Source organism: Elaeis guineensis, chromosome 1 (genome assembly GCF_000442705.2).
Source record: "Elaeis guineensis isolate ETL-2024a chromosome 1, EG11, whole genome shotgun sequence".
Taxonomy (NCBI): Eukaryota; Viridiplantae; Streptophyta; class Magnoliopsida; order Arecales; family Arecaceae; genus Elaeis; species Elaeis guineensis.
In genome coordinates, this window is record NC_025993.2 from 141,154,921 (window position 1) to 141,180,716 (window position 25,796).

At 34.8% G+C, this 25,796-nt stretch overlaps 1 protein-coding gene across 1 annotated transcript; it reads right to left on the reverse strand.

The window, feature by feature from the left end:
* Positions 1-16,135: 16,135 nt before the first annotated feature.
* On the reverse strand, positions 16,136-17,358 carry LOC105060360 (uncharacterized). The gene has a single exon (XM_010944029.4). It carries the CDS (start codon positions 17,117-17,119, stop codon positions 16,454-16,456), a length of 666 nt encoding a protein of 221 aa, XP_010942331.1. The 5' UTR covers positions 17,120-17,358; the 3' UTR covers positions 16,136-16,453.
* Positions 17,359-25,796: the final 8,438 nt, after the last annotated feature.

Here is a 25,796-nt window from a genome sequence, read left to right on the forward strand (position 1 = left end):
GCCAGGCCCAGCACGACCTGAAAATGACCAGGCCTGGCCCGACCCCGCCCCATCACGGACCTGGCCCGACCTAGTCACGGACTCGACCCGGACCCGGACCTGGCCATGGCCCGACCCTGCAGAACTCATCATCGGCCCGTCGGTGCCGGACCACCATCCCCATCCCTGGTCTCGACTTGTCGGACCCAGCCCGCAGGCCCCACGGCCTCGACCAGCAGGCCCCATGGCTCCGGACCGCAGGCCATGCGGCCCCAGCTTGCCGGACCCAGCCCGTAGGCCCTGCGGCCCCTGCCAGCAGGCCCATGACCCCGGATCGCAGGCCCCGTGGCCCTGAACCGCCATCCCTAGCCTCGGCCAGCCGGCCCCGTCATCATCCTTGTCCCCAGCCTCGGCTCGAACCCCCCCCCAAAAAAAAGGAATAAGCTCACCTCGATGGCGGCGCTGGTGACGACTGGTGGAGCGAACGGTGATGGCGGTCGGATACAGAGAGAGGTGCGGGATGCCGGGGGGGAGGGAATGCGAGAGAGAGAATGTCGAGTGAGGGCGGGGGGGGGGGGCAGAAAATGAGTTTCAGATAGGACATGATGGGATGCGGGGTATTAGCGACGAAAATTTTCATCGCTAATAATTTATTTTCATCATAAATAATTTAAATAAAAAAATATTTTGTGATGAAAATAAGCTTTTCATCGCTAATAACTTAACTAGTGATGAATAATTTTTCGTCGCTAATATTTCCCACCCAAAAAAAATTTTGCTAAATTTTTTTTTTTTAAAAATTTTTTTATCGCTAATAATTCCTTTTCATCATCAATAATTTAAACAAAAAAAATTATGCGATGAAAATAATACTTTCGTCGCTAATAACTAACTAGTGACAAATAATTTTTCGTCGCTAATATTTCCCACAAAAAAAAATTTTGCTGGAAAAAAATTTTCCCAAATATATTATTTACAACGAAAATATATATTTCCATTGCTAATAGCCCTAAAATTTTATTTACGATGATTATTTTCATCGCTAATTATGTTATTAACGATGAAAATTTTCTTCCGTGGCTAATAATTACTAAAAAAGATTTTCTCATTTATAAATTTTTAATAAGTAATTATATGATACTCGCATTATTAAATTTATTCAAATCCAACTGATAAGATAGACGGCAGGACTACATTGATTCACTGAAAGTGAGTTCAAAGATATTTGATTGCAAATTTTTTAATTCAGGATTTTCTGTGAAAAATAATGATATTTGAGAGGTCAAAAAATAGAACTAGACCTCTTTAGCACCAGAGCCCAGATATGGGGTGCAAAATTTTTTCTTGATCTACTGCCATATTATCCTTTTTATTTTTTTCTTTTGTTTATTAAGTAAAATGGATGGAAGACCAATCAAAATCGGGCAAAAGCATGATTCAAACTAGGGGTGTCAATGGGTCAAATTGTGTTTGGTTTACATGCAGGTTGAAGTAGGTTCGACCCATATCCCACATATACTTTTCCTTCATCCATATCAGCTCATCAATCTTTCTAAATTTTTATTCATTACTTATGTGTATAACTAAGAAATAAAATAAAATGAGGTTTTCAAAGATCACAAGCAATAAAATTAAGATTTATCTTTAAATATATCATTATAAATATAATAAACATAAAATTTAGTATATATGATAATTATAAACTAACTAATGATAAAACTAGATAAAATGTACTCATATATTCTAAAATATCTTGGCCCACTCTGTCCATTATTCTTATAAAATTTTTAATTTTAATATTTATTATTTTTTATAAGTTATTTATAATTTTTTTATGATAAAAATTTTTATTATTCTTTTTTTTTAAATTATATCTGGTATTTTAAGTATGATTTCAATAATTTTTTTAAATTTTTAAAATTTTTAAACCATTAGTGACAAAATTTTCCATCGTTAAAAGTCATGCTTATGATTGAAAATTCATTTTCCATCACTAATAGTTTAGTTTTTGAAATTTATTTTTTTTATTTTTTAAGTATTGATGATGATCAAAATACATCATAAATAAGTAATGATTTTGCGACGTTAATTCATTTTATGATCACAAATAGTTCATTATTCATGATAAAAAATTTTCATCATAAATTATCTTTTATTTTTAAATTTTTAAAATATATTTATTTGTGATAAAAATTATTTTTTCCTTCATAAATAATAATTATTAACAAGAAAATTAGTTTCATCACAAATATTATGTAATTTTAAATTTTTACTTTTTCTAATTATTTGTGACCAAATAATTTGGTCGTAAAAAATATCTTATTGACGATAATTTTTTTTAGTTGCAAATACCTTTCTTTTAGAATTTTAAAATTTTTATAAATTTTTTAGATATTAGCAATGGAAAATAATATTTCATTGCAAATATTTAATTATCTATGATATTTATCTTTTCATCATAAATAATCTTTATGTTTTAAATTTTTAAATTATCTAACTTTTTAAAGTATTAATGATGAAAATATTTATCATTAACAAACTTTATTTGCGACATAAATTTTTTTATCATAAATAATTAAATTATTTACGACTGCTATTTACATCACAAATAATCAAAAATATTTAATTTTTTATTTTTCTTCAAATATTAGTGATGAAAATTTTTAGTTATAAATTATAGGTATTTGGCGACGGAATTGTTGTTTTCATCGTAAAAAACTTAACTATTACCGATGAAGCATATATCATCACTAATAATTAAATATTTATAATTTTTAAAAAAATATTTATTTATGATGAAAATATTCATAAAAAATAATCAATTAATTATGATAAAATTATTTTTTTCATCGCTAATAGTTTTTTTTGCGACTGATTTCTTTTGTCGTCATAAATATTTCTTTATTTTTGATGAAAAATTAATTTTATTGTTGATATGGTTATTTGCGAGAAAAATATTTTTCATCATAAATTAATTCACCGCTAAAAATTACTTTCCTTGTAGTGTCACGTTATCATCAAATAATGAGACTAATTAAACTGTAATATTAAATAATCAGTAATAATTTCTAACCTTTTTGTACATAGAGGTACATCATGTATAGAATTTATTAATATTTTATTAATAAAATTAGCAATATAGATATCAAAAAATAATAAATTTTTATATCTATGGATCTAGAAAAAATTCTATCCTTAATACCTAAATTACTATCTTATTCTAATCAAATCTCAAAACTAATCACTCCTTATGGATAAAACTAATTATTTCTATGATTTAATTGTAATTTTATTCATATGCTATGACTCTTTATTTTATAGTCTTTATGTTGTTCTTACTATATCCAGGATGCTATGGCTATTCTTGACATAATAAATTCACTAATTTTATATAGCATTTAATATATTATCATCAATATGATAATATGCCTATAATTTTTTATTTATATATAAATAAATTAAATAGCACATAAATTAACCATATGATGTGCAATTTACACTTTTATGCAATAAAACTATATAACAAGGATCTTATCATAATTATCATATGACTTTTATCCAATAAAGTTTGTTATGAGGACTTAATAATAATTTAGGGGTCTTTATAAATAAACTTCATTATAGGAATGGAAATGCAATTTACAAGGATGTTTATGGAATTAATTTTTTATCAAGGACTAAACATCAAAAGCCCTTAAACCAAATTAAATCAGCTGAATTTGGTTTGGTTCAGTCGGTTTATTAAGGGGTTAATGGATTAACAGATTCAGGTTTATAGGTCAAAACCTAAAATCTAAAACCCAAACCCACTTCTTTCTTCTTCTTCTTTCTTTCCCTTTCACTATTTCTTGATCTGATGCAGCGGAGGAGGTAGAAGCTTGATGCCCCCTCTTTGGCCATGTCCTGATTTGCGGCCATCAGAAAAGGCCTAATCGACTGACTGTCGCAATTTCTCAAGACCAACATCAGTTTTTTGATGATTGAGAGGTTCCTCCCTTCATCCTTTTGCTGATTAGAAGTTGTGGAGGTGGCGAAAGCTGGATGCCCCCTCCTCGACAAATCCTCATTTGCCAGTGATCGAGAGATGGGAGACTTGATCAGAGACTGGTGGTGGAAATGAAGAATTGAGAAAATAATCACTTGGATGCTTCACGGAGCCAGTGGTGCTTGCATATCTCTGATGCTAAGTCATTGGCCGACCACAGTAGCAGCTAGCCTAAAGCCCTCTCCCGATCATCGATGTGCTAGCGATGATCAATGTTATAGGAGATCAGTTCATACATGTCGAAGAACATGACCCCTATTCAGTGCCTCAGCTCACTGTCAGCCCATCCCAGATAGTCGTTAGCAACTTGTTCGGTCACCACAGTGAGAGGAGGAGGGCACGACGGTGGGAAAAACATGTGTTGTCATTCCTCTTCCACTCATTTATATATTTATTCATTTATTTATTGAAACAATAATTTTAGATCACAAGCCCAATAAAAATAAATAAATAAATAAAATATCTATTGCCATAGAATCTAAGAATGGTTTCTAGATCATGATGACTCTGATCATAAGCAACTGACTAGGATGAACGGTCATTTAGATCTACATCCATGAAATCTTTATGTGGACATAAAGTCTGCAACCTTCAAGCTAAGTAACCTATCAACTTTGATACCACAATCTAAAAATTTTATGGGGTAATAAAACTTACATGAAGATGAAGCCATCGAAATCGAAGCCGTCGAAACTATCTAGGATCTTGAAATCACCCTGTGTCGAATCACCCTGTAACCTATAACCATAAGAGAATCAAGTTGGATGTGTTGTACTCATCCCAAATATTGGAGACTTGACGTGGTCCATTTGTAACCTAATCACTAAAGATAATTTAAGATAATTAAGATGATAATGAATAATTAAAACTCTTTTGAGATTAAGATAGACTCAAGTCAAAATAAAGACTCCACTATATATGATTGTGCTTCTTTGATAGAAAGAAGTTGTGTTAATCTAAAAGAGTCTCTAGTCTAGCCTATAAATATAGCCTATGACTCTCCATCAAGTATAGGCTTCAAAATCCTCTGGCATAGACTAGAATATCTCTTTTATAGTATTCTTTTGTAGGATAGAAGCAAGATAGATTCATCTTTCGGTATTCTCATAACTTTCTTCATCTTTGATTCATTTTGGGTTTGAACAATAATGGCTAAAGATATATTTATATCTATATTTAGATTAAATTTTCTACATTCAGTGGTATCAGAGCCTCCTCTTTGCTATTTTGTTTAGTCTATATAGATTTGTAATCTTGATGAAAAATTCATATATATATGTTCATTTTTGGCATATTAGAGATTATATGATTATTATTGACAAATAAAATGAAGAAAAAAAGAATCTCTATTTCTTCTTTCGATAGTCATTGGGGCGAGTCTTGAAGCCACGACGTTGAATGTAGATTTGACCCTGGTCACTTGCTTGTGATCATAATTGTCACGATCTGGATCCATTCCTGGATTCCATAAAGAATTTATAATTTTTATTTATTTATTTTTTAAAAGATCTTGATCATGTATTTTATCGGTGCTATAGTTGATAAAAATAAATAAATAAATAAAGATAGAAAGGGAATCAGCGAGAGGGGAAGAACAGAGGTTCTCTCATAGCCGTCCTGCCTCCCTGCAGCCATCATCTGACGATCATCCATGGTTAACTACGGAGTCCCTTTCCCAACCATCTTGCCAGAATAATAAAAATAAAATAAAACAAAATAAAGGTCAAAGGAGAGGTGGAATGGTGCAAACCTTGGACACCGTGGTGCCCTTCTCATCTCATCTTGTTGATTGGACTCCAGTCAAACTCCGACTGCCATGGGATGGGCCGATGGCAAGTTCCATGGAGTTACGGCATCGAAGACCTCTCCTCCATTAAAGTAATAAAAAAAAAGAAAGGATGGTGGGAAGAGAGGATGGACTTGCCAGATTTTGATATATTGGTGGTCTTCTCTCTTACTTGTTGGAGGCAAAACCTCACCAGACCCTTGCAAAGATGGCGGCATTCACCGATTTGGTATTTTTTGATGGTTGCCAATCAAAATTTTTGAGAATCCATGGTTTTTCAAATTCCCTCCCATGGGCACCGATGGTTAGGATGGCACATCGGTGGCACATCGATGGTCTAGAAAAATTACCTACCACTGGTACACCAGTAGTTAGAATGATAGTCTCAGACCAGCCACCAATGGTTGAGAATGGCCCATGGCTCGTCGATAGGGATTAGGAGAAGAGATCGTCGACAAAAGAGGGTTTAGGAAATTTGATCGAAAAAATAGGAAGAGGAAGAAAATAAGGGCCTAATAGTTTTGGATTTTGAGTTTTGACCCAAAATTTGAAATAGGTTATCCATTTTCTTAAACAAGATATTTTGCAATCTAACCCCAAATAAAATATTTAGTAAAGGCCCTTTTCGATAATTGACTGAATCAGACCAAATTGAGCTGGTTGAATTGGATTTAGGGGTGTTTTGCAATTAAGCCCCTAATAAAGTATATATTATTTAAGGTTCATTTTCTTAGATAGAGACTTTTGCAATTTGGTCTCGGATAAAGTATTTATTGCATAAAGGTCCTTCTAAATTGAAATTTCTTCCCTGTAATCTAACTTTATTGTATAAAAGAGTCTAGATTATTATTTCTTTGTGATCATGATGAAGATAAAAATCATAATAAACTTTTATATGGTTATTTAGGATTTTTCAATACCATATTAAAGTTAGTGCATTTATTATGTTCAGTAGTCACAGCATCTTGGATATAATAAAAACTACATAAAGGCTATAAATTAAAGAGTAATGAAATGTGAATAAAATTATAATTAAATTATAAAAATAATTAACTTTATCCATAAGGAGTGATTATTTTTATGATTTAATTGAAAATAAGATGGCAATCTAGATGTTAAATATAGATTTTTTCTAAACCCATAGGTATAAAAATTTACCATCTTTTGATATTTATATTTCTGGTTTTACTAATAAAGTATTAGTGAATTCTATGTATGATGTACCTCTACCCACAAGAAGGTTAGAATTTGCTATTGAAATTAATTATTTTAGATTATAGTTTATGCTTCATAGCACTAAAATTTTCTATACTTATTATTGATGCTAATCCTACTGCATATATTAATGATGCTGTCCTTATTTCAATGTTAAGTGGTGATAATTTTTTGAATAGAAAGATAGTATTTTTTACACTCTTGAATATAAAGATCTTGACCTAATACTTCATATGGATGAACCATTTATTCTCACAGAATCAAGTACGCTACAACAGATTTTGACATACGAGAAATAGGAGCGATCCGATCGCTTGAGTTTGATTCTCATTAAGTTTCGAGTGCCTAAAAGTATTAGGGGTTCATCTCTCAATGTGATAAGGTTGAATTTTATGAAGGCCATTGAAGAATGGTTTGAAAGTTCTGATAAGATATTGGTCAGGATCCTAATGATGAGACTTTCAGGTATGAGATTTGATAGCACTGAAGGTGTACATGACAATATTATGGAAATGAGAGATATTGCTACTCAACTTAAATCTTTAAAAGTTAAGATTTTTGATTCTTTTTTAGTTCATTTCATTTTAAATTCTCTATCGATAAAGTATGCCCTTTCAAGATTTTCTATAAGAGCATGGCTCTTTCAAGATTTTCTATAACACACATAAAAAAATGGTTTGTTAATCAACTTTTGACCATGTGTATTTAAGAGGAAGAAAGATTGAAATAACATAAGTAAGATATAAAATATGAAAGTACTAGTCTTGCTACTCATGACAAAGAAAAAAAAGAAGAGGTGTTCCCAAGAAAAGAAGGATGCTACAATGCCAATGAAGTACTATGGCAATAAAAATGGAAGTTTTTTTTATAAGAAAAAATGATACATGAAGAAAACTACATAAAGTATAAGAAATGACTTGAAAAGAAAGATACTTGTATCTTTAGTATGTCATGAATCCTTTTCTATTGATGTTTCTAATAATACTTGATAGATTGATTCTGATACTATAATTCACATTGCCAATATCATGCAGAGCTTTCTCAATATAAGGGATCTGAAAGGAAGTGAATAAAGTATCCATATCAGGCAATCAGATACGTTCACATGTGGAAGTTGTGGGAGCCTTTAGATTAATTTTGAATTCTGATTTTGTTTTAGATCTTAAAAATATTTTTTATACCTCTAGTTTCCTTAGAAATTTAATTTTTATTTTCAAGTTGATAAATATTAGTTTTGGTTTTCATTTTGAGAATTTTATAGTTAATCTTTTTTGGAATAAAATTATTATTGGCACTGATTTTTTGATGGATGATTTATATAAATTAAATATAAATCTGAATTTTGAATGCAATCATTCATCTATGTATAATGATAATATTGGCATAAAGAGGAATATTAAGTATTAAAGAGAACTCTTCAAGTTTATGTCACCAAAGATTAGCCCATATCTCTTTAGAGAGAATAAAGAGGTTTGTGAATAATGATATTTTAAAAGATGTTGATTTTACTATCTTTGACACTTGTTTGAGTTGCATAAAGGAAAAACAAACTAACAAGTCCTCTAAAGGTTGGAAATCATACATACTAATGTATATAGATAATTTTTTACTTCCTATTTTAATGGTCATAGACATTTTATCTCATTTATTGATGACCATACCTGGTATATATATCTTTACCTTCTATTTGAAAAAAATAAGGCACTAGATACCTTTAAGATTTATAAAATAGAAGTAGAGAAATAAATGGATAAGAAAATAAAAATCATAAGATTTAATAAAGGTGGAGAGTACCATGCAATGTATATTAAAAAAAATTAATTGGTGAGCTCATCTGGTAAGTTTCTTGAAGAAGAGGGGATTATTGCCCAATACACAATGCTTGGAACACCACAATAAAATAGTGTGGTAGAAAGAAGAAACTATAAACTAATGGATATAATAAAAAATATGATTAGTAATTCTAATATTTCTTTATCTCTTTGAACTGAAGTTTTAAAGACTAAAGTATATGTCTGAAATAAGATTTTATCGAAGGTAGTACCTAAAACTTTTTTTAAGTTGTGAAAAGGATATAAACTGAGTTTAAGTCACCTATACATTTGGGGATATCCAATTGAGGTGCGAATTTATAATCGATAATTAAAGAAATTGATCTCTAGAATGGTAAGTGGCTATTTTATTGGCTATGCAATAAATTCTAAGGAATATAGATTTTATTGTCTTACCATGTATCCAAAATAGTTAAAGCTAAAAATACTAAATTTCTTGATGATTATGAACTTAATGGGAGTGGTTTTCCTCATAAGGATGAATTTGAGAAAATAAGAGATCAAATTGATCAACCTACAAAAGATATAGAATTGATTGTTATTCAAGAAGATCCGTGAACAACTAATTCAAGAACAACCACCCATGAATAGCAAGTTCATATTGAGCTTACTACTAAAAATACTCAAAATATAGATATAGTAGGATTAAGAAAATCCTTAAAAGAAAAAAGACATGCAATTCCTGGTGATTACATTATCTATCTACAGGAATTTGACTTTGATGTTGGGTTTGATAATGATCCTATGTCATTTTTACAAGCCATGTGTTAAAACAAATCTACATACTGGTATGATGCTATGAAAAATAAGATGGAATCTATGACTAAAAATCAAGTCTGAAATTTTATTGAATTATCTAAAGGTGCTTCAGCTATTGGCTGTAAATAGATCTATAAGACCAAAAGAGACTTTTTAGATAAAATTGAACAATATAAAGCAAGATTTATAGTTAAAGGTTTCACTCAAAAAGATGGTGTTGACTATTATGAACCCTTCTCTCCAGTTTCAAAGAAGGATTCATTAAAGATAATTATGGCTTTAGTAGCTCTTTTTGATTTAAAGTTACATCAAATAGATGTGAAAATGATATTTCTAAATAAAAATATAGAAGAGACAATGTACATGACTTAGCCTGAATGTTTATGTACAGATAAAAATAGTCATGTTATTTGCAAGTTAAAGAAATCTATATATAGACTTAAATAGGTCTCCTACCAATGGTATATAAAATTTTATGATATTATTAGCTATTTTGATATTATAAAAAAATATTATAGATCAATGTATATACCTTAAGGTTAGTGGGAATAAGTACATATATCTGATTCTATATGTAGATGATATATTACTTACAAGCAGTGATTTTGGTTTACTAAAGGCGATAAAACTATTTCTTTCTTAAAACTTTGAAATGAAGGATATGGATGAAGTCTCTTATGTCATTTGCATAGAGATTCGTAGAGATAAATCATAAAGAATTTTAGATCTATCTTAAAAGGTCTATATCAAAAAGATTTTGGAAATGTTTAAAATGATAGATTATACTCCTATAGTTGCACCTGTTATGAAAGGTGATAAATTTAGTCAAAGTCAATACCCACAAAATGAATTAGAAAAAGAGCAAATGAAGAATATTCCATATGTATCTGTAGTGGAAAGTTTAATACATGCATAGATCTGTATAAAACCTGATATTACATATGTAGTAGAAATTTTGGATAGATACCAAAATAATTATGACCTTGATCATTGGAAAGCTCCAAAGAAGGTTATGTGCTATCTATAAGAAACCAAGCATTATATGCTTACTTACAGATACAGTGATCATTTGAAAGTGATTGGTTATTCAGACTCAGATTTTGATGGATATGTTGATACAAAAAAGTTTACTTCAGAATATTTTTTTTTCTCTAAAAGTGCTGTATCCTAAAAAAGTTATAAGCAATCTATAGTTGCTTCATCTACTATAGAGGTAAAGTTTGTTGCATGCTATAAGGCTACTTACGGATAATATAGATGAGGAATCTCATTTCTGATTTGAGAGTTGTCGATTTTATTGCAAAGTCAATAAGGATTTATTATGACAACTCCACTGTAGTTTTTTTTAAGAATAATAAAAGTGAAAGTCGCAGCAAGCATATTGATATAAAATATCTTGCTGCTAAAGATCACGTCAAGAAGCATGAAGTAGATATTTGAGATATCAGTACTGAATTAATGATTACGGATCCTAAGGATTATCGATCAAATAGTTTAGAGATTATGTAGATCATATGAAAATCATTAGTTCAATTTTTATTTGATTTACTTATTGTATAATACTTATGATTGATATTTTTAGAAATAAAGGATATCTTTTTATTTTGTGGACATAAAGTTCATGCCATAAAGTTAGACTTTAAATAGCTTATAAGAAGTTATTCATCAAAAAAAGTATAAAATACTTAAATAAAGAGTATCATGTATTGTAATACATGAAGGCGAGGATTCAATTTATAGGATATGTTCGCCATAATTCATGTATTGAAATCATATATATATATATATATATATATATATATAAAATAATACTCTATGGAGGAGCGTTGGGGTGTTGCCAACTCAGCTTCTCAAATGAGTTTGGTTGTACCGAAAAATATTGAAAATCTCTACCGATTTAAGGAAGCCCCCTATGAAACGTAGCTACTCGAGCCTCCGCGGCTTCGCACGAGCATCGGCGAACCCCAACCATCGTCCAAGCTTCCTTATTTGGTCACTCCAAGCCGACGACTGTGCGAGCACTAGCGACCACCTGCAGTTGGGGTTGGGGAGGGGAGGGGATGGCGATGGGGTGGGGTCGCATAGGGGATGGGAGTGGGGTTGGTGGCGTTGGAGCCAGGGAAGGAGAGGGGAGGGGGTTTGGTGGTCACATAGAATCGGGTACGATACGGATGGTAGGTATGTCATAGATACCGGTGGGGTGGGGCCAAATTGATAGCATCGGAGCTGGGGGAGGGGAGGGGCGGTTGTTGGTGCTCGCGCGAAGCCATGGGGTTTCGGATTTGCCGGGGCTGAGAGAGGAAACAGGAGGGGATGGTGATAGGATGAGGCCGCAGAGGGGAAGGGAAGGGGGTTGGTGGTGTCGGAGCTGGGGGACGTGGCGGGGGGTGAGGGGGAGACGGCGGGAGGAAGGGAAGGCAAGGGAGAAAAAGAAAAAAAATTGGGAGGGGAAGAAAAAACATTATTATTTTATTATTAATAATTTAAAATATTATTTTTTTAGGGTATTAATTTTAAAAAAATATTTGGAGAGGGGGAGGAAAAAAGAAAAAAGTAAAAAAAATATTATTATTTTATTATTAATAATAGTTTGAAGTAGAAGAAAAATATTAATTTAAAAATAATAATAAAATTATTATTTTTTAAAATATTATTTTAAAAATACTATTAATAATTATAACATATTATTTTCAAAAAATTATTTCAAAAAATTAATAATAAAATATTATTTAAAAAAATATTATTTTTAAATAATAATAAATATATTATTTTTATAATATTATTTATTATTAATAATAATTTAAATAATAATAAAAAATAGTAATATCAAAAAAATTATTTTCATACATCTGACACAGACTGCAATGAGGTGAGGCCATGGGGGGTAGCATAGATGGCCGTGATTTGGGTCTCATGCTGTGGGGGTGGGGGCGATGGGAGGAAGAAAAAAATATTTAAAAAGAGAGAGAAAAAGATATTATTATTTTATTATTAATAATAATATGAAACTAAAAATATTAATTTTAAAATAATAATAAAAATATTATTTTTTAAAATATTATTTTAAAAAATAATATTTTTATTATTAATTTAAAATATTATTTATATAATAACATATTATTTTTAAAAATTAATTTTAAAAAATTAATAATAAAATATTATTTTAAAAATATTATTTTTTAAAATAATAATAAAAATATTATTTTTAAAATATCAATTTATTATTAATAATAATTTGAATAATAATAAAAATATAATAATATCTGAAAAATAGGATAACAATATCTGAAAAATTATTTTTGTGCATCCGACCCCGTGTAATGCACAGGTCTTTGACTAGTTTTTTATTTAAGCAAAAGTTTTGATTTGAATTATTTTATTGGTCATCTTAGGAACTTGATGTGGCTCACTTATAACCTAATCATTAAAGATAATTTAAAATAATTAAGGTGATAATGAATAATTAAAACTCTTTTGAGATATAAATAGACTCAAGTCAAAATAAAATCTCCACTATGATTGTACTTCTTTGATGCAAGGAAAAAACTATGTTAATCTAAAAAGGCCCCCAGTCTAGCCTATAGTCTATGACTCTCTGTCAAGTTAGGCATTGAAATCCTCTGGTATAAACTAGAAGAACTCTTTTGTAATATTTTTTTTTGTAAGATAAAAATACGGCAGATTCATCTACAAGATTATCTTTCGGTATTCTTACAATTTTGTTCATTTCTAATTCATTTTGGGCTTGAATAACAATGACTAGAGATATCTTTATCTTCAAATGTGGATTAAATTTTCTACGGGATGTCCTCTTTACTGTTTGTTGAGGAGTCCCTTGATTTTTCAATCTCTAATCCGAGTATATCCGATGGGGAAGATCTCACAAGCTCTCCAATGAGTCGAGCATCAAATCCATAGGAGTCCTTTTATAACGTGTCTTATCCATCAGAGGTAGTATATGAATCAATCGTAATGATTGGAAGATGGATGTTATTCATGATGGTTGTGTAGAGCTCAACTTTATTAAACTATCAAAATATCCCTATCACTTTATCAGAGGTTTGTCTTTAATCAGAGTCCAGATCAATCATAAAACATGTAAAATGAATCCCAATATGTTAGTGTGAGCCGCATCTGGATGGATTTAATTAGATAAATTATAATAAACATATATTTGTTTTTTTTTTTGAGGGGGGAGTAAAACCGCATGTTTGGGTTTGTATATTATTTTAGGTATAAAACAAATATTGACGTCATGGTATTTGGTTCCTCACAAGATTCTTAGGGGGTGTTTGGTTGAAGGAATAAAGATATAGAATGGGAATGAGAATGGATGACTCCAATTTCAGTTGTTTGGTTGGGGGGGAGTCCCACTCCGATTCTCATTCCAGAGAAGAATGGGAATGGCTTAATTCTCTATAACTGAATCAGGATCATCCCTATGGGAGTCAAAGCCTCAATCCAGTGGAAGGAGATATTTTTTTTTTTTAAAAAAAAACATCCATCGGTTGGGTGGGGAGGTGGTGTCCGCGGGTGGGTGGGGGAGCACGGAGGTGTGGCGGGGGCGGGTGGGGGTTTGGTGGCGCGGAGAAACCACGGGCCGTAGGGGGCAGTCGTGAGCCGTGGTAGGGCCAGGTAGGTGGAGGAGGGTGCGATGACACGAAGAAAGCACTGGCCGCAAGGGGCAGGGGGCGTGGAGAAGCTTTGCGATCAGTGCGAAGAGCAATCGGTGGTGGTGGTGAGGATCTTCGAGCTTTTGGATTTGAAGAATGAAGGAGTCAAGGAGAACGAGTCGGTCCCCACCGACAGTCGGAGTTGACCAGATTATCCCAATTTTTGGGTCAAAGAGGACCAGGGTGCTGGGCGAGCATGGTTGGCTCGCTAGACGGGTGGGGAGGAGGGAAGGTGGAGGACTGCGAGCTCGAGTTGGGTGGAGTTGAAGCGGAGGAAGCCCAGGGAGAAAACATCGTTCGGGTCAGCGAGGAGAGGCTGGAACTTAGAATAGGATGGGTTGTGGGTGGCCAAGAAGCTTCTCTCGATCTGTTTGGCCAGCAAGGATGCCGCATTTCCAACTCAAGCTGATCCTGCGATGATGGAGCCATAAATGGTGGGTGGCCGGGGGTGGGGCAGAGCAGCGGAGGAGTCGGGGATGATGGGTCGCCGGGGTTGGAGGGCGCACGCGGCGGAGGAGCTTGTGTGGCGTCGGGGTGGGGTGGGCACGGATAAGGCACGGGGAAAAGGAGCTCCGTGCCTTCTTCTATTTTTTTTCTTTTTTTTCCTATTTTTTTTTTATTTTTCATAATATTACTCATATTTTATATTTTATTTATAAAATATTTTATCTCTTATTTAAAAAAATTATTTTATATAAAAATCTATTTTGATTTATATTTTCAAAATAAAGATTCATTTCGATTCCTATATTTAGATGAACCAAACAACGATAATGGAAATCATTCATTCCGATTTCAATTCCGATCACAAATCAAATACTTCGGAAGATTTGATCATTTCGATTTCGATTCCAAACCATTTCGATTCCTATTCTTATTTTGATTTTGGTTATGAACCAAATGCCCTTTAATTCCTCTGGAAGAATGTAAGTGCCATCCTGAAGTTTCTGGATCATGATAATTTATGGTTTTTCATAAAGAATGCTTGGGATTCTGGATCATGGTATCCGGCTTCCAGACAACAATTTTCATTCCTGCCAAGGCTTCTGAATCCACTCCCTCTTGGACTCGCTCTCAGTTCATTCTTTCGACCCATCCTTTTCTTTTTCTCTAATTGAAGTCCTAAATAAAACCCGGATCTGTAATTGTCTTGAATAAAAAACAATATAAATAGAAATCCTTATTAAAAAGAGCTGAAGTGGCTGTGCCAGTGGATAGCCACTTGAGGACGCACGTAAAGCCTTAGGCGTACCGTCTTTACCTAACAAGTTCTTCCCAGCCAGGCTGTTAAAGATATTCGCGGCATCATGGTTGTACGATGAGATACTTTTGAGCCAAGGCACGAGCCCCTCTTGTCCCTTTATCTCCCGTTAAGAACACCCTCTCTCAAATTGTATCTCACTTATGGAGCTAATAAGCACCCAGAGTCTGATGCATTGACGTCTGTAAAAGCTGAGAATTGGTACGGTGAAAAGATTCGTCACAAAGATGCACCTTGCATTTCCTTGGGAGTTTAGCTACGGACTCCTGGACGCAATTCAGGTAAGCTCACATGTGTCTATCGCAAAGATTTTTGACCAAAGAAATTAAACTTTTCGTTGCTCTCTCGTAATTATAGATAAAGAGCGTTTTCAGATCCTGGCTCAGAAATTATATTTATTGTTATTACACACAAATTAGAATGCAGCACAATTTACTCATCATTACGAGTCTAGAAGAATCAGTATCCATATAGTATATATGTCAGGAAATCCTTCTTGTAACTTGGGAAGGTGAAACATGCTTTCCGTTCCTACAATTTCAGGGAAGATACACTTAAAACAGCTTCAAGGACCGCGCACTGCACTAAAATAAATGCTGCATGGCCTTTTGTTATTTTATAATTACATACATGATACATGCCTTTTTTATTTTTCTGTAAAGCAGCAAAGTTCTACAACTAAACATAGCTCCAAACAAGTAACTAAAAAGAAGTAACTGGAAGGTGAGAATCCTAGAGATCAACCACTACGCCCAGATGATGATACCACCTGGCCGGATTTATTAAAGCCAGGTGGTCACCCACCACAATTCCTTTCTTTGTTCCTCTCTGGGTCAGGCTCATCTCTAAGGCTCACCTGCTAAACGAATTAAAGGAGTCTTTTGCGTTCCTTTAGTTAATCTCCTACACACTCCTTTCCAACATCTCTTGATACCTCTTGAAGGACTCCAGCTTCTGCATCCTTATCTGCCTATGAAACCTTCTTATGAACACATCAGCCACATGGTCGATCTCGTCCTCGAGGATGAACTCTGAACCATCCTCCTTGGAGTTCCTAACCAGATCGATCACCGATCCAGTGGTGTCACCAAGTCCATCATCATCATCATCCTCATCATCAAATAGTGAGTGCGTAAGGTCTGGATAATCATCATCATCATCATCGCAGTTTACTGCCTCAGTATGTGTGGTGCTTGGCGTAGCCTCGTTTTCTCTTGCATTATAAAGCACTATGGCCTTGCCGTAGTCCTCAGTGTTGGTGGGAGTTTCTTCACCTTTCTCTTGGCCCATCAGTGCATGGATCTTATGGTTGATTGCACTCATCAACAGCTTCTTGTGCCGAAGCAGTCCGAATATGAGGAGCCGGCTCTTCATGGCACCAGTTTTGCTCTTCACGGCCATAGACTTGGCCTTCACCACGTTGACAATAACAGAGAACACCTGCTTGAGGAAGTTGGAAGCCTTGTTCTTCATCTTTGCAGAACTGAGGTTGGAGAATATGCACAGAGCTGGAAGAGATGAAGGGAGGGGAGTGTCCAAAAGAGGTTCAGAATTTAAGTGCTCAGGCATGAAATATGGCTCGGAAGAAAGAGATGAAAAAAGTTGGCGGAGTTTTAGACACAGAACAGGCTCCAAGGAGTACTGCTAACTTGCTGAATTTTTTGAGAAGGAAAAGGATATGTTCATAGAAACTGGTAGTGGTTTACTGGTTTAGTATGAAACAGGAAGAGGGATGATATATAGGTTATTACAAACTACAGAGATACAAAGAGGTGGTTGTTTTGGCATGGAGGTTGTCCTGTGGGGATCGATGGGTATTTATAGAGGCGGGGAGGAAGGTGGTGTGCTACTTCTGCTCATGTGAGTGGTGATTAGACTTAGTGGGAAAGCTCTCAAAAGCTAGGAGTGGGCACGAAGAAAACGTAGTAAAGTTGAAAGGGTTAAAGAAAAGCAAGGACAGAACCGACAGAGCACGAGCACAACACGAGAAAGAAACCAAGCAGATAAAGCAGTTTTGGTGGCCACTTGTGATGGGTTAGAGTTTGGTTGGGGTTGGAGCCTTGGATTATTTGACCGCATGACTACTGTTGGTTTCGGGCCATTCGCTTATTCTTCAGTGACTGAAGTATCCCACAGAAATTAACCCAACAGCTAACCATGAGTTGGGAGCTCTGGATGCTTTATCCATCCCAGTAGCCACAGCTAGCTTCTTTAGCCCTTCACTATTTAGTATTTTAATGATTTCTACAAACAGGAGTTTTTTACGAAACCGCCTCTTGTAAAGCAAGCCAAAAAAGGCTTAACGAGCTTTTTTTTCAGCTGTCATCCTCACATGCACGGCATTTCCTTTGAACTCTTGGGCATAAAGCAAGTTCGGAAGGAATATTTTTAAATGAAAAGGCTGTAAAGCTTATGGACTATTATTCCTTTCTTAGCTCATAAACATGGTCGAAAATAATAGAACTGGGTTTCCGTAAGGTTTGCAGCAATGTAAATTTTGTCCCTCTTGCTTGTCCCACTTATTTTTTTTCTTTGTTTTCCTTTTTTTTTTTTTTTGAGTTCGAGATTTTCTGTTATCCAAATGGAAGTTGATTGACGTATTTTTATTGATCTTGATAGATGCAAGAACCTTATCTGGGTTGCAGTGTTGAAGTGATCCATTTAGCTTAACGTACGTGATGGCTAGGCAGAAGGCAGCAACTGTTGCAACATATCTGGAGTATATTTGACTTGGAATGTGAATCGGAATAGCAATATTTTCAATGCATTTAATTCATGATCAAAATCAAAATCAAGATCGAACTGGGATTTGATTACTAGCTAGGAAAGCATAAGAATATTGGATTTTGGGAGATTGCAACATTCTCATTCCATTTCGAAATCCGAATAAAAATGAAGCTTTTCCGACCAAATGACTAAAATGAAAGTTACTCGTTCAAAAGATAATGCATCGTATTATGGAAACGAAACAAGCCTCTCTTGCAAACCATATTGTGCGCAGATAATAGAGAGTACCGGTTATCATCAGCATACCGCCCTTTGGATAGAAATATAAGATAATGGAATAAAAGAAACATATAGACAGCCGCAACAAATAATCTTTCTGAGATCCCTGTTACAAATGAATTTATCTGTCCACCCCAACAAAGATAAGACCTGGAGAATATTTCTTCTGATTGACATAATAAAAACTGCATGGAAGTCACAGTTAGCAAGATTGGGCAATTCAGTCTTGAACAGATCACAGTAAGCAAACAAAATGGAGCACAAAGCAATTTCCACAGTCAAGCAAATCCTACCAACCCCTTGGGTTTCAAGCATTTCTAAGGTAAGTACCATTAAATCCATTTGATTGAAGAATAACAGAAAATGAGGGTTCCAACACATCCCCTTGTCGAGCTCATTTGGCTATATAATCCGCCGCTTGGTTAGCCTCATGATATATATGAGAAACATGACAAATCAATCGAGAAGCTTTCTAAGCAAGGATATCCCGGAGTATAGGGTTAAGTTTCATTTTGGAAGAAGCTAGAATATTATTAATCCAGTTACTAATCGTAAATGAATACCCTTCAATCCAAACTTGCCCAGCAGTCAACTCCTATACCACCACCTTCAAACCTAATCAGGCAGGAGTTAATTCCGCCATGGGAACTGATGAAGGAAGCAGAAGCTTGCCCCCCAGCTCGTATCAGTCCCCCCATATCCTTTCAGATCACAAAACCAGGTGCTGCCTGATTATTCTATATAGTTGCATCGAAGTTAAGCTATAATACCCCAAAGGGAGGGGCAGCCACAACACTACTTTAGAAGAAGAAGGGAATAAGGTTTTCGCATGCCACTGCCCCAATACCTTAATGGGGTTTAAAGAAACTCTGATAATTATAGGTGGTATCTAAATCCATACAATTAACAACTTTCTGATCGGCTGATAAAAGGATTGTTCAAGTTGTTGAAACACACGCTTCTTGCAAAAAATCCAATAACCATCCAAGAACTAAAGATTTCTGACCCTCCTTCATTCTGGCATTAGAAATGTAATCCAACAGTGTCGGCAAAAAATCAGGACAAAAATCAATTAATGTTGCTTAAATTTTTTAACTAAAGCCAACAATGCCTCGCAAATGAGCAATCAACAATAACATGATTACAGTCCTCTTAAATCAACTGACAAAGATCACAATAGGCCTCATTATCTGGGATAATCCTCTACAAGACGATACAGATCTACAAGGTAATCTTTTCCACACTAATCTCCATCAAAACACTCTCACCTGAGGGGAACTTTAGTTCCCAAACACACTGTAAATTAGGCCCCTATAAAGTCTGATCCTAAATGCAAGTCCTATTCACATTAGATAAAGAGAGGTGAGCCATTTTAGTATGACTCTACACCTGCTGATCAGACCAAGATCCAAGCACAACAGATCTTTTTTGGATCTGCTTTATCATATCAGCTTCAAAGTAATTGCCTAAGAGATCAGTATCCCAGCTATGGTCGGAAGTGATGAAATTAGAAACGTTCACATTTACGATATTATGGTCCATATTCAGGTAAGTGTGCCACTTAATAATGGGAATATTAGTGACCCAAGGGTCATTAAGGACATTAACACTAGACCCATTTCCAATTAGCCATTGAAAATGGTGCTGGATTATTTTGCCGCAAGCCACAATTTTACCCCATATGGCAGAAGCTTGTCGGGGTTTTGAATAGCCATCCCAAGGCTTCTAAAAGTGGTATTTTGCACTCACAACCTCAGCCCATAAAGGAGAAGGTTGAGTACCACCAGCTGGCATATGCATTCTTGGCGGCACAAAAATAAGGAAGACTTCCCAAGACCCCCTTGTTCCCAAGGCATGCAAATACGATCCCATGAAATTAGGTGAAAACTTCTTCGATCACAAGGATGCCCCCAAAGAAAAGCTCAAAACTCTTTCTCAAGTTTAGATGGAATTGTCGAAGGAATAGGAACACAAGCTATGGAATGCATGCTAAGGGATAGATGACAGAACAATTTGGATCAAAGTTGTTCTACCTGTAATAGATAAGGCCTTCCAATTTCAATTTGTAATTTTGGAACAGACATTGTCGAGCATAAAATTAAAGTTAGCACCTCTGTACTTGAGGAAGGTACCCCTAGATATTTCCAAGGTCCATTACGTAGAATAATATTCAACAAGTGACAGATCTACTGTTTGGTCACCAAATGTGAAGATGGGCTAAAGATAATTTGCGATGTAGCATAGTTGATAGCTTGGCTAGAGATAGAGCAGTAGATGTGGAAAATGGACTTAAAAAAAAACAGCATTTCTAACCTTGGCTTTAGCTGTCAAGAGAATCGTTTGCAAAAGATACATGAGACAGCACTGGCCCTCCTATAGGTTGATAAGCTTTCAGTAGATCACCAATCATAGCACAATGAAGCAACCTTGAAAGAATTCCTGAGCACAAGATGAAGAGGTACGATGAAAGCAGGCATCCTTTTCGAAGACCTCTGTAGGCAGAAACCAGTAGGTTGGACTTACATTTATGATCAAAGCAAATTGGAAATTCAGCATACAAGCTTTCACCTATCTCAGAAACCTTTCATGAAAACGATAATATTGTAAAGTTTGGAATAGGAATGGTCAGTATAGACGATCATAGGCTTTCTCCATGTCCAATTTAAACATCATCAAGCTTCTAGTGGGGAAAGTTTTCTGTAAAGAATGCCTAATTTCCTATGTTAATAGAATGTTCTCATGAATACTCTTTTCTTGTACAAAAGCTCCTTATTCAAGGGATATTAAAGTGGGTAGGATTGGCTTCAACGGATTAACTAAAATTTTGTAATCAAGTTATAGGCAATATTGCACAAACTAATGAGGCAGAAATCAGACACACCCATAGGATTGGCCAGCTTTAGAATTAAAGTAGTATAAGTTTTCTTGCAGGAATCCAGCACCATACCATGAAGAAGAAAATATTTAATTGCTGCTACAACCTCCTTTTGAATAATATGCCAGAACTACTGAAGAAGAAGCTAGGGAAGCCATCTGGATGAGGAGCTTTGTCTGAATGCATATGTTTTAGGACCTCATAGATTTCTTCTTCTATGACAGCTTTAATGAGAGTCTCGTTCTGCTCGCTAGTCACCCTAGAGTCCATAATGGCCTCTTCCAAATCCTGTATACCCAGGTCCATGGTCCACCTCAATTGAAAATGATATAGCAACAAGGACCGAATTGCACTAGGGTCTTCTATTAATCCCCTTGAACATTATTTGTAAATTGTATTTTGTCTTGCCTGCTTGTTAATATAGTAGATCTATGGAAGTATTTTATATTCTCATCCCCTTCTTTTATCTATGTACTGCGAGCTTTTTTTCTCCAAAACACCTCTTGTAAGTATAAGTTCTTCTGATATGCCTGTAATAAAGCCAAAAGGTGCATGTGCTTCTGATTTGTGAGACACCCGTTTGTGCTTCTTCAATTTGGATTTGGTAAATTGGATCAGTTAGTTGCTTCCCTTGATTAAATGGCTGTCCTACAATGCGTTTCTACTGTGTGATGGCTTTTCTAGTATTATGCAATAAGATAGATAGCTTAATAGCCGATGAGTGATTACCTTCATAATATCAAGTTAAACTTATAATCTATTGAATTTTGGGACAATTTAACCACATCTTTTTGGATGAGAAAGGTACTGATCCTCTAGAATATCTATCAAAAATATTCACCAATAAAGGATAATGATCAGAAGCAAATCTTATCAGGTGCTTGATAGTAGTTTTTTGAAATAAATTAATGCACTGATCAGATGCAAAAGCACAATTGATCCTTTCCACACTCTAGCCAACCCAAGCCAATTATTGTGCTAGGTATACTAAGGCCCCTATTACCCTAGATCGGCAAGACCACTTTGTCAAAGAAAGACTTTAAATTCATGGACATCCTGGTCCATTTGGATCTTCTCTTCTTTCTTGTTAGCAACACATAATATGTAGTTGAAATCACCAACAAGAAGAAGAGGATAGCTCAAAGTGTGCACTAACAAGACTTCCTCCCAAAGAATTCGGCATTCGACTCTACTAGTACTAGCATAAATAACACCCAAGATCTAAGTTGGCCTATAAGGAATATTAATGATTCCAAAAGCCCCTTGTCTGTTACCATGGGTGAATTGGACCTGTCCAAGCCCTTTCCTCCAGGCAGCAACAATACCTCCTAACAACCTATAGGTTAAGATCATATAGATATCCCAAGTAGGTCCCATAAATATATGAATATGATGCAAAGCACACTTAGAAAGTATAGTTTCAATTAGGAAATAGCAAACATCAGGATCATACTGTCCAATAAAAGTTTTACTATAATTAATAAAAGAAGGCTTCGCTGTCCTACTACAGTACCATTTAAGAACTTTCATTTTGATATAGAAGAAGAAACCCCTATACCCCGATGAACTCCTTTAGACTTTAGACAAACCTTAGGTTCAGCCCCCTTTGTACTAGTGCTGGATAAGGACTCTACAAGCATAGAAGGAACAATATGAGAACTGGCTATCTGGTCAAGCTTATTCTGGAGATTTTGAAGGAGAGGTTATTGATGAGGATTAAAAATGTTGATCAATGGAAGCTGCCCGATCTATATTGAGTCATGTAGAATCAACTAATTGTGCTTTTCTTCTTCCACCTTTGGTTGCACATCCAACCCTATGCCCCCTACTGGCTTCTAAACCTCTTTATAGACTTTGACAACATTGCTCCTATGCTTAGTGGTAGACATTTGGGCTACTAGCTCATTAAACTACTCTATCTTTCCTTTTTTTCTGCTAAAACTAGCACTTTGGTCTATGATGGGGAGTCTGATGGTGATTTATTTCCCCTAAGTTCAACGGTGGTGAGTGGCTGTTGACCTTTTCTTAGAGATGATCACTATATTCATATCTTGAACATCAGATTGCTCCTCAAAGGATAGACTCATCTATGGAGCAAATTTGAATGCCACCCCCACCAAATGGACCCACCTCCGCCTTAGATTAAACTCTAGAAGGTGATTTTTAGGAGTTCTTCCTTACTTGAACCCATTCTATCTCAGACTATCTACCAGCAGGAGTTGAGGTTGGGTCTTTCTTAGCCGCTTGTGCCGAAGTAATGGGGGAGCCACTCTAGCAGCTCAGATCCAAGGACTATGATTGGCTTGAGTTCATATCCTTTAGCTTTCATGCAGCTACAAAAATCCATGGTTGCACCAATCTTCCTATGCCAATAATATATCTTAGATGTAGTTCCCCATAGATGAACTGCTACCACAAGATTTTATCTTTGACCGACCTGTGCTCCTAGGCAAACAATTTGATCAACATCGATGAGTACATAGACTCTAGTGAACCCCATTCTGATGGTAGACTCAGTCCACTCATCCAAATATAAAGGCTCACCAACCATCGACGCCAACTTCAAAATGATGTTCTTATCCCACAATTCAAGTGGTAAATTAGGCATTTTGAGCTAGATCTTGACCTTTCGAACACTATCATGTCCCGATTGCAACTGGAGTCTCTAGCTTTCCAAAGCCAGCAACTTATTGGCCAATATCCATGGTCCTTTTTGAAGGATTCTTTATTTATCCTCCTCAGATGGACATTAAAAGATCAATGGCTCATTAAATAAGGATGAAACATGGAACTCTTCCTAGATATTCCATCTTAGTTTCATCTCTTTTTGCAGAATTCAAGAGGAAATCTACATCTTAGAAACTTATCCACAGGAGCTGTATTTCATTGAGCCAAGAATCGATTAATCTCTTCATTTGACAAGGCCACCACCTAAGTGAACATTCTCTCCAAAGTAGCCACCTCCTCATCTGTGATCTGAGTAGTTTAGGTGTATCTTGCTAAGATGATTTTGCCGACATAATAGCCATAGCTGTAGCTTTGACAAAATTAGTTTAATTGCCAATTTGGATCAATGGCAACAATTATTGAATCCACTTGCAGCATTATATTTGTAGGAGAAATCATGAAAAAGAAAGGAGCTTGGTGGTTACTAATGAGGCACTTATCAAAAGTTATATATAGTATTGCATCCACATATATTATTGCACCAAAAAAGAAAGGAGTTTAATTAGTTCCCTTGTATAGTATTGACACTTCCACTACCAAGAGCCAAGCATCTGCATCATCTGGAAATAAATTATGGTGCAAGTGGCTCTGTGAGGATCAAATATAAACCCAACTACTTAATTTAATGTCTAATATTTGATTTGCTAGTGACATTACAAGAAAAATGTTGATTGACCCCAAATCACAAAAAATTAGACCTCAGCATCTCCGTCACTCTAATTTGAGATCTAAGGCCACTTGTTTTGCCACCACCATTACAACACAAAATTTTCTATCACATGTTCACCCTTAAATATATATATTAGACAAATGTTGCAAATTGCAACAAACAAAAGGTGGCAACTTTGATATTTTTTAGCTAAGATTAGCATTGTGCTACCATCCGTTCCGCTCTTAACTGTTACGGAGATTGTTTTATAGTATGTCTTAATGGTGTAATGGAGAATCTCATGCTAGTCATTTAGCTTTGAGCACAAAGCTGGAGCTTGCATTGCATAATTATTAATATTGAGAACACTTACCAATTTTTGAAGAAACAAACTTACTGATTTATCAGCAAATAAATTTTTTTGAAAAGGAAAAGAAACTATAAAAGATAGGTTATCATTCAAATGACCGAAGTTGGTGATATTTTTGTCGTATGTTACTATATTCGATTTACACAAGAGTGGAAATATATATATTTTTTTAAGAAAAAGAATGAGTGTGCTGTTCTCCTATTTGGAAAGTGGGCAAAGAAAGCAAGGTATGGATCCAAAAATTTAATCTCTGAAGTAATGCGAGACAAAATATCCTTGGGCTGATCTGACACTTTCATCAAAAAAAATTATTTATCAGATCAGATCTTCTATTTCATTTTTGGACCAATTCAACCAAGGCTCATATGTTGTAGGTTTAATGGTTGGAAAAAATCAATGATGGAAAGGAAGAAATCATAACCAATCACAATTTTGGTTGCTTTTTGGATTGCAACCCGATTGAGGTGTGGATCTAGCTATTTAGTTGTAACCCATTTTGGTTTCATCATATCAATTGTGAATGTAATCAATGGCAATTTTTATTTGGTGATGGAAGCTAGGAGACCGAAAAGAATTTTTCATTTGGGGCTAGCTAGAGCCCACACCATCGATGAAGGGA

What these genes read in the sequence shown, in the direction of transcription:
- LOC105060360 (XM_010944029.4), bottom strand. Translation starts at nt 17,119, where the DNA reads ATGCCTGAGCACTTAAATTCTGAACCTCTTTTGGACACTCCCCTCCCT.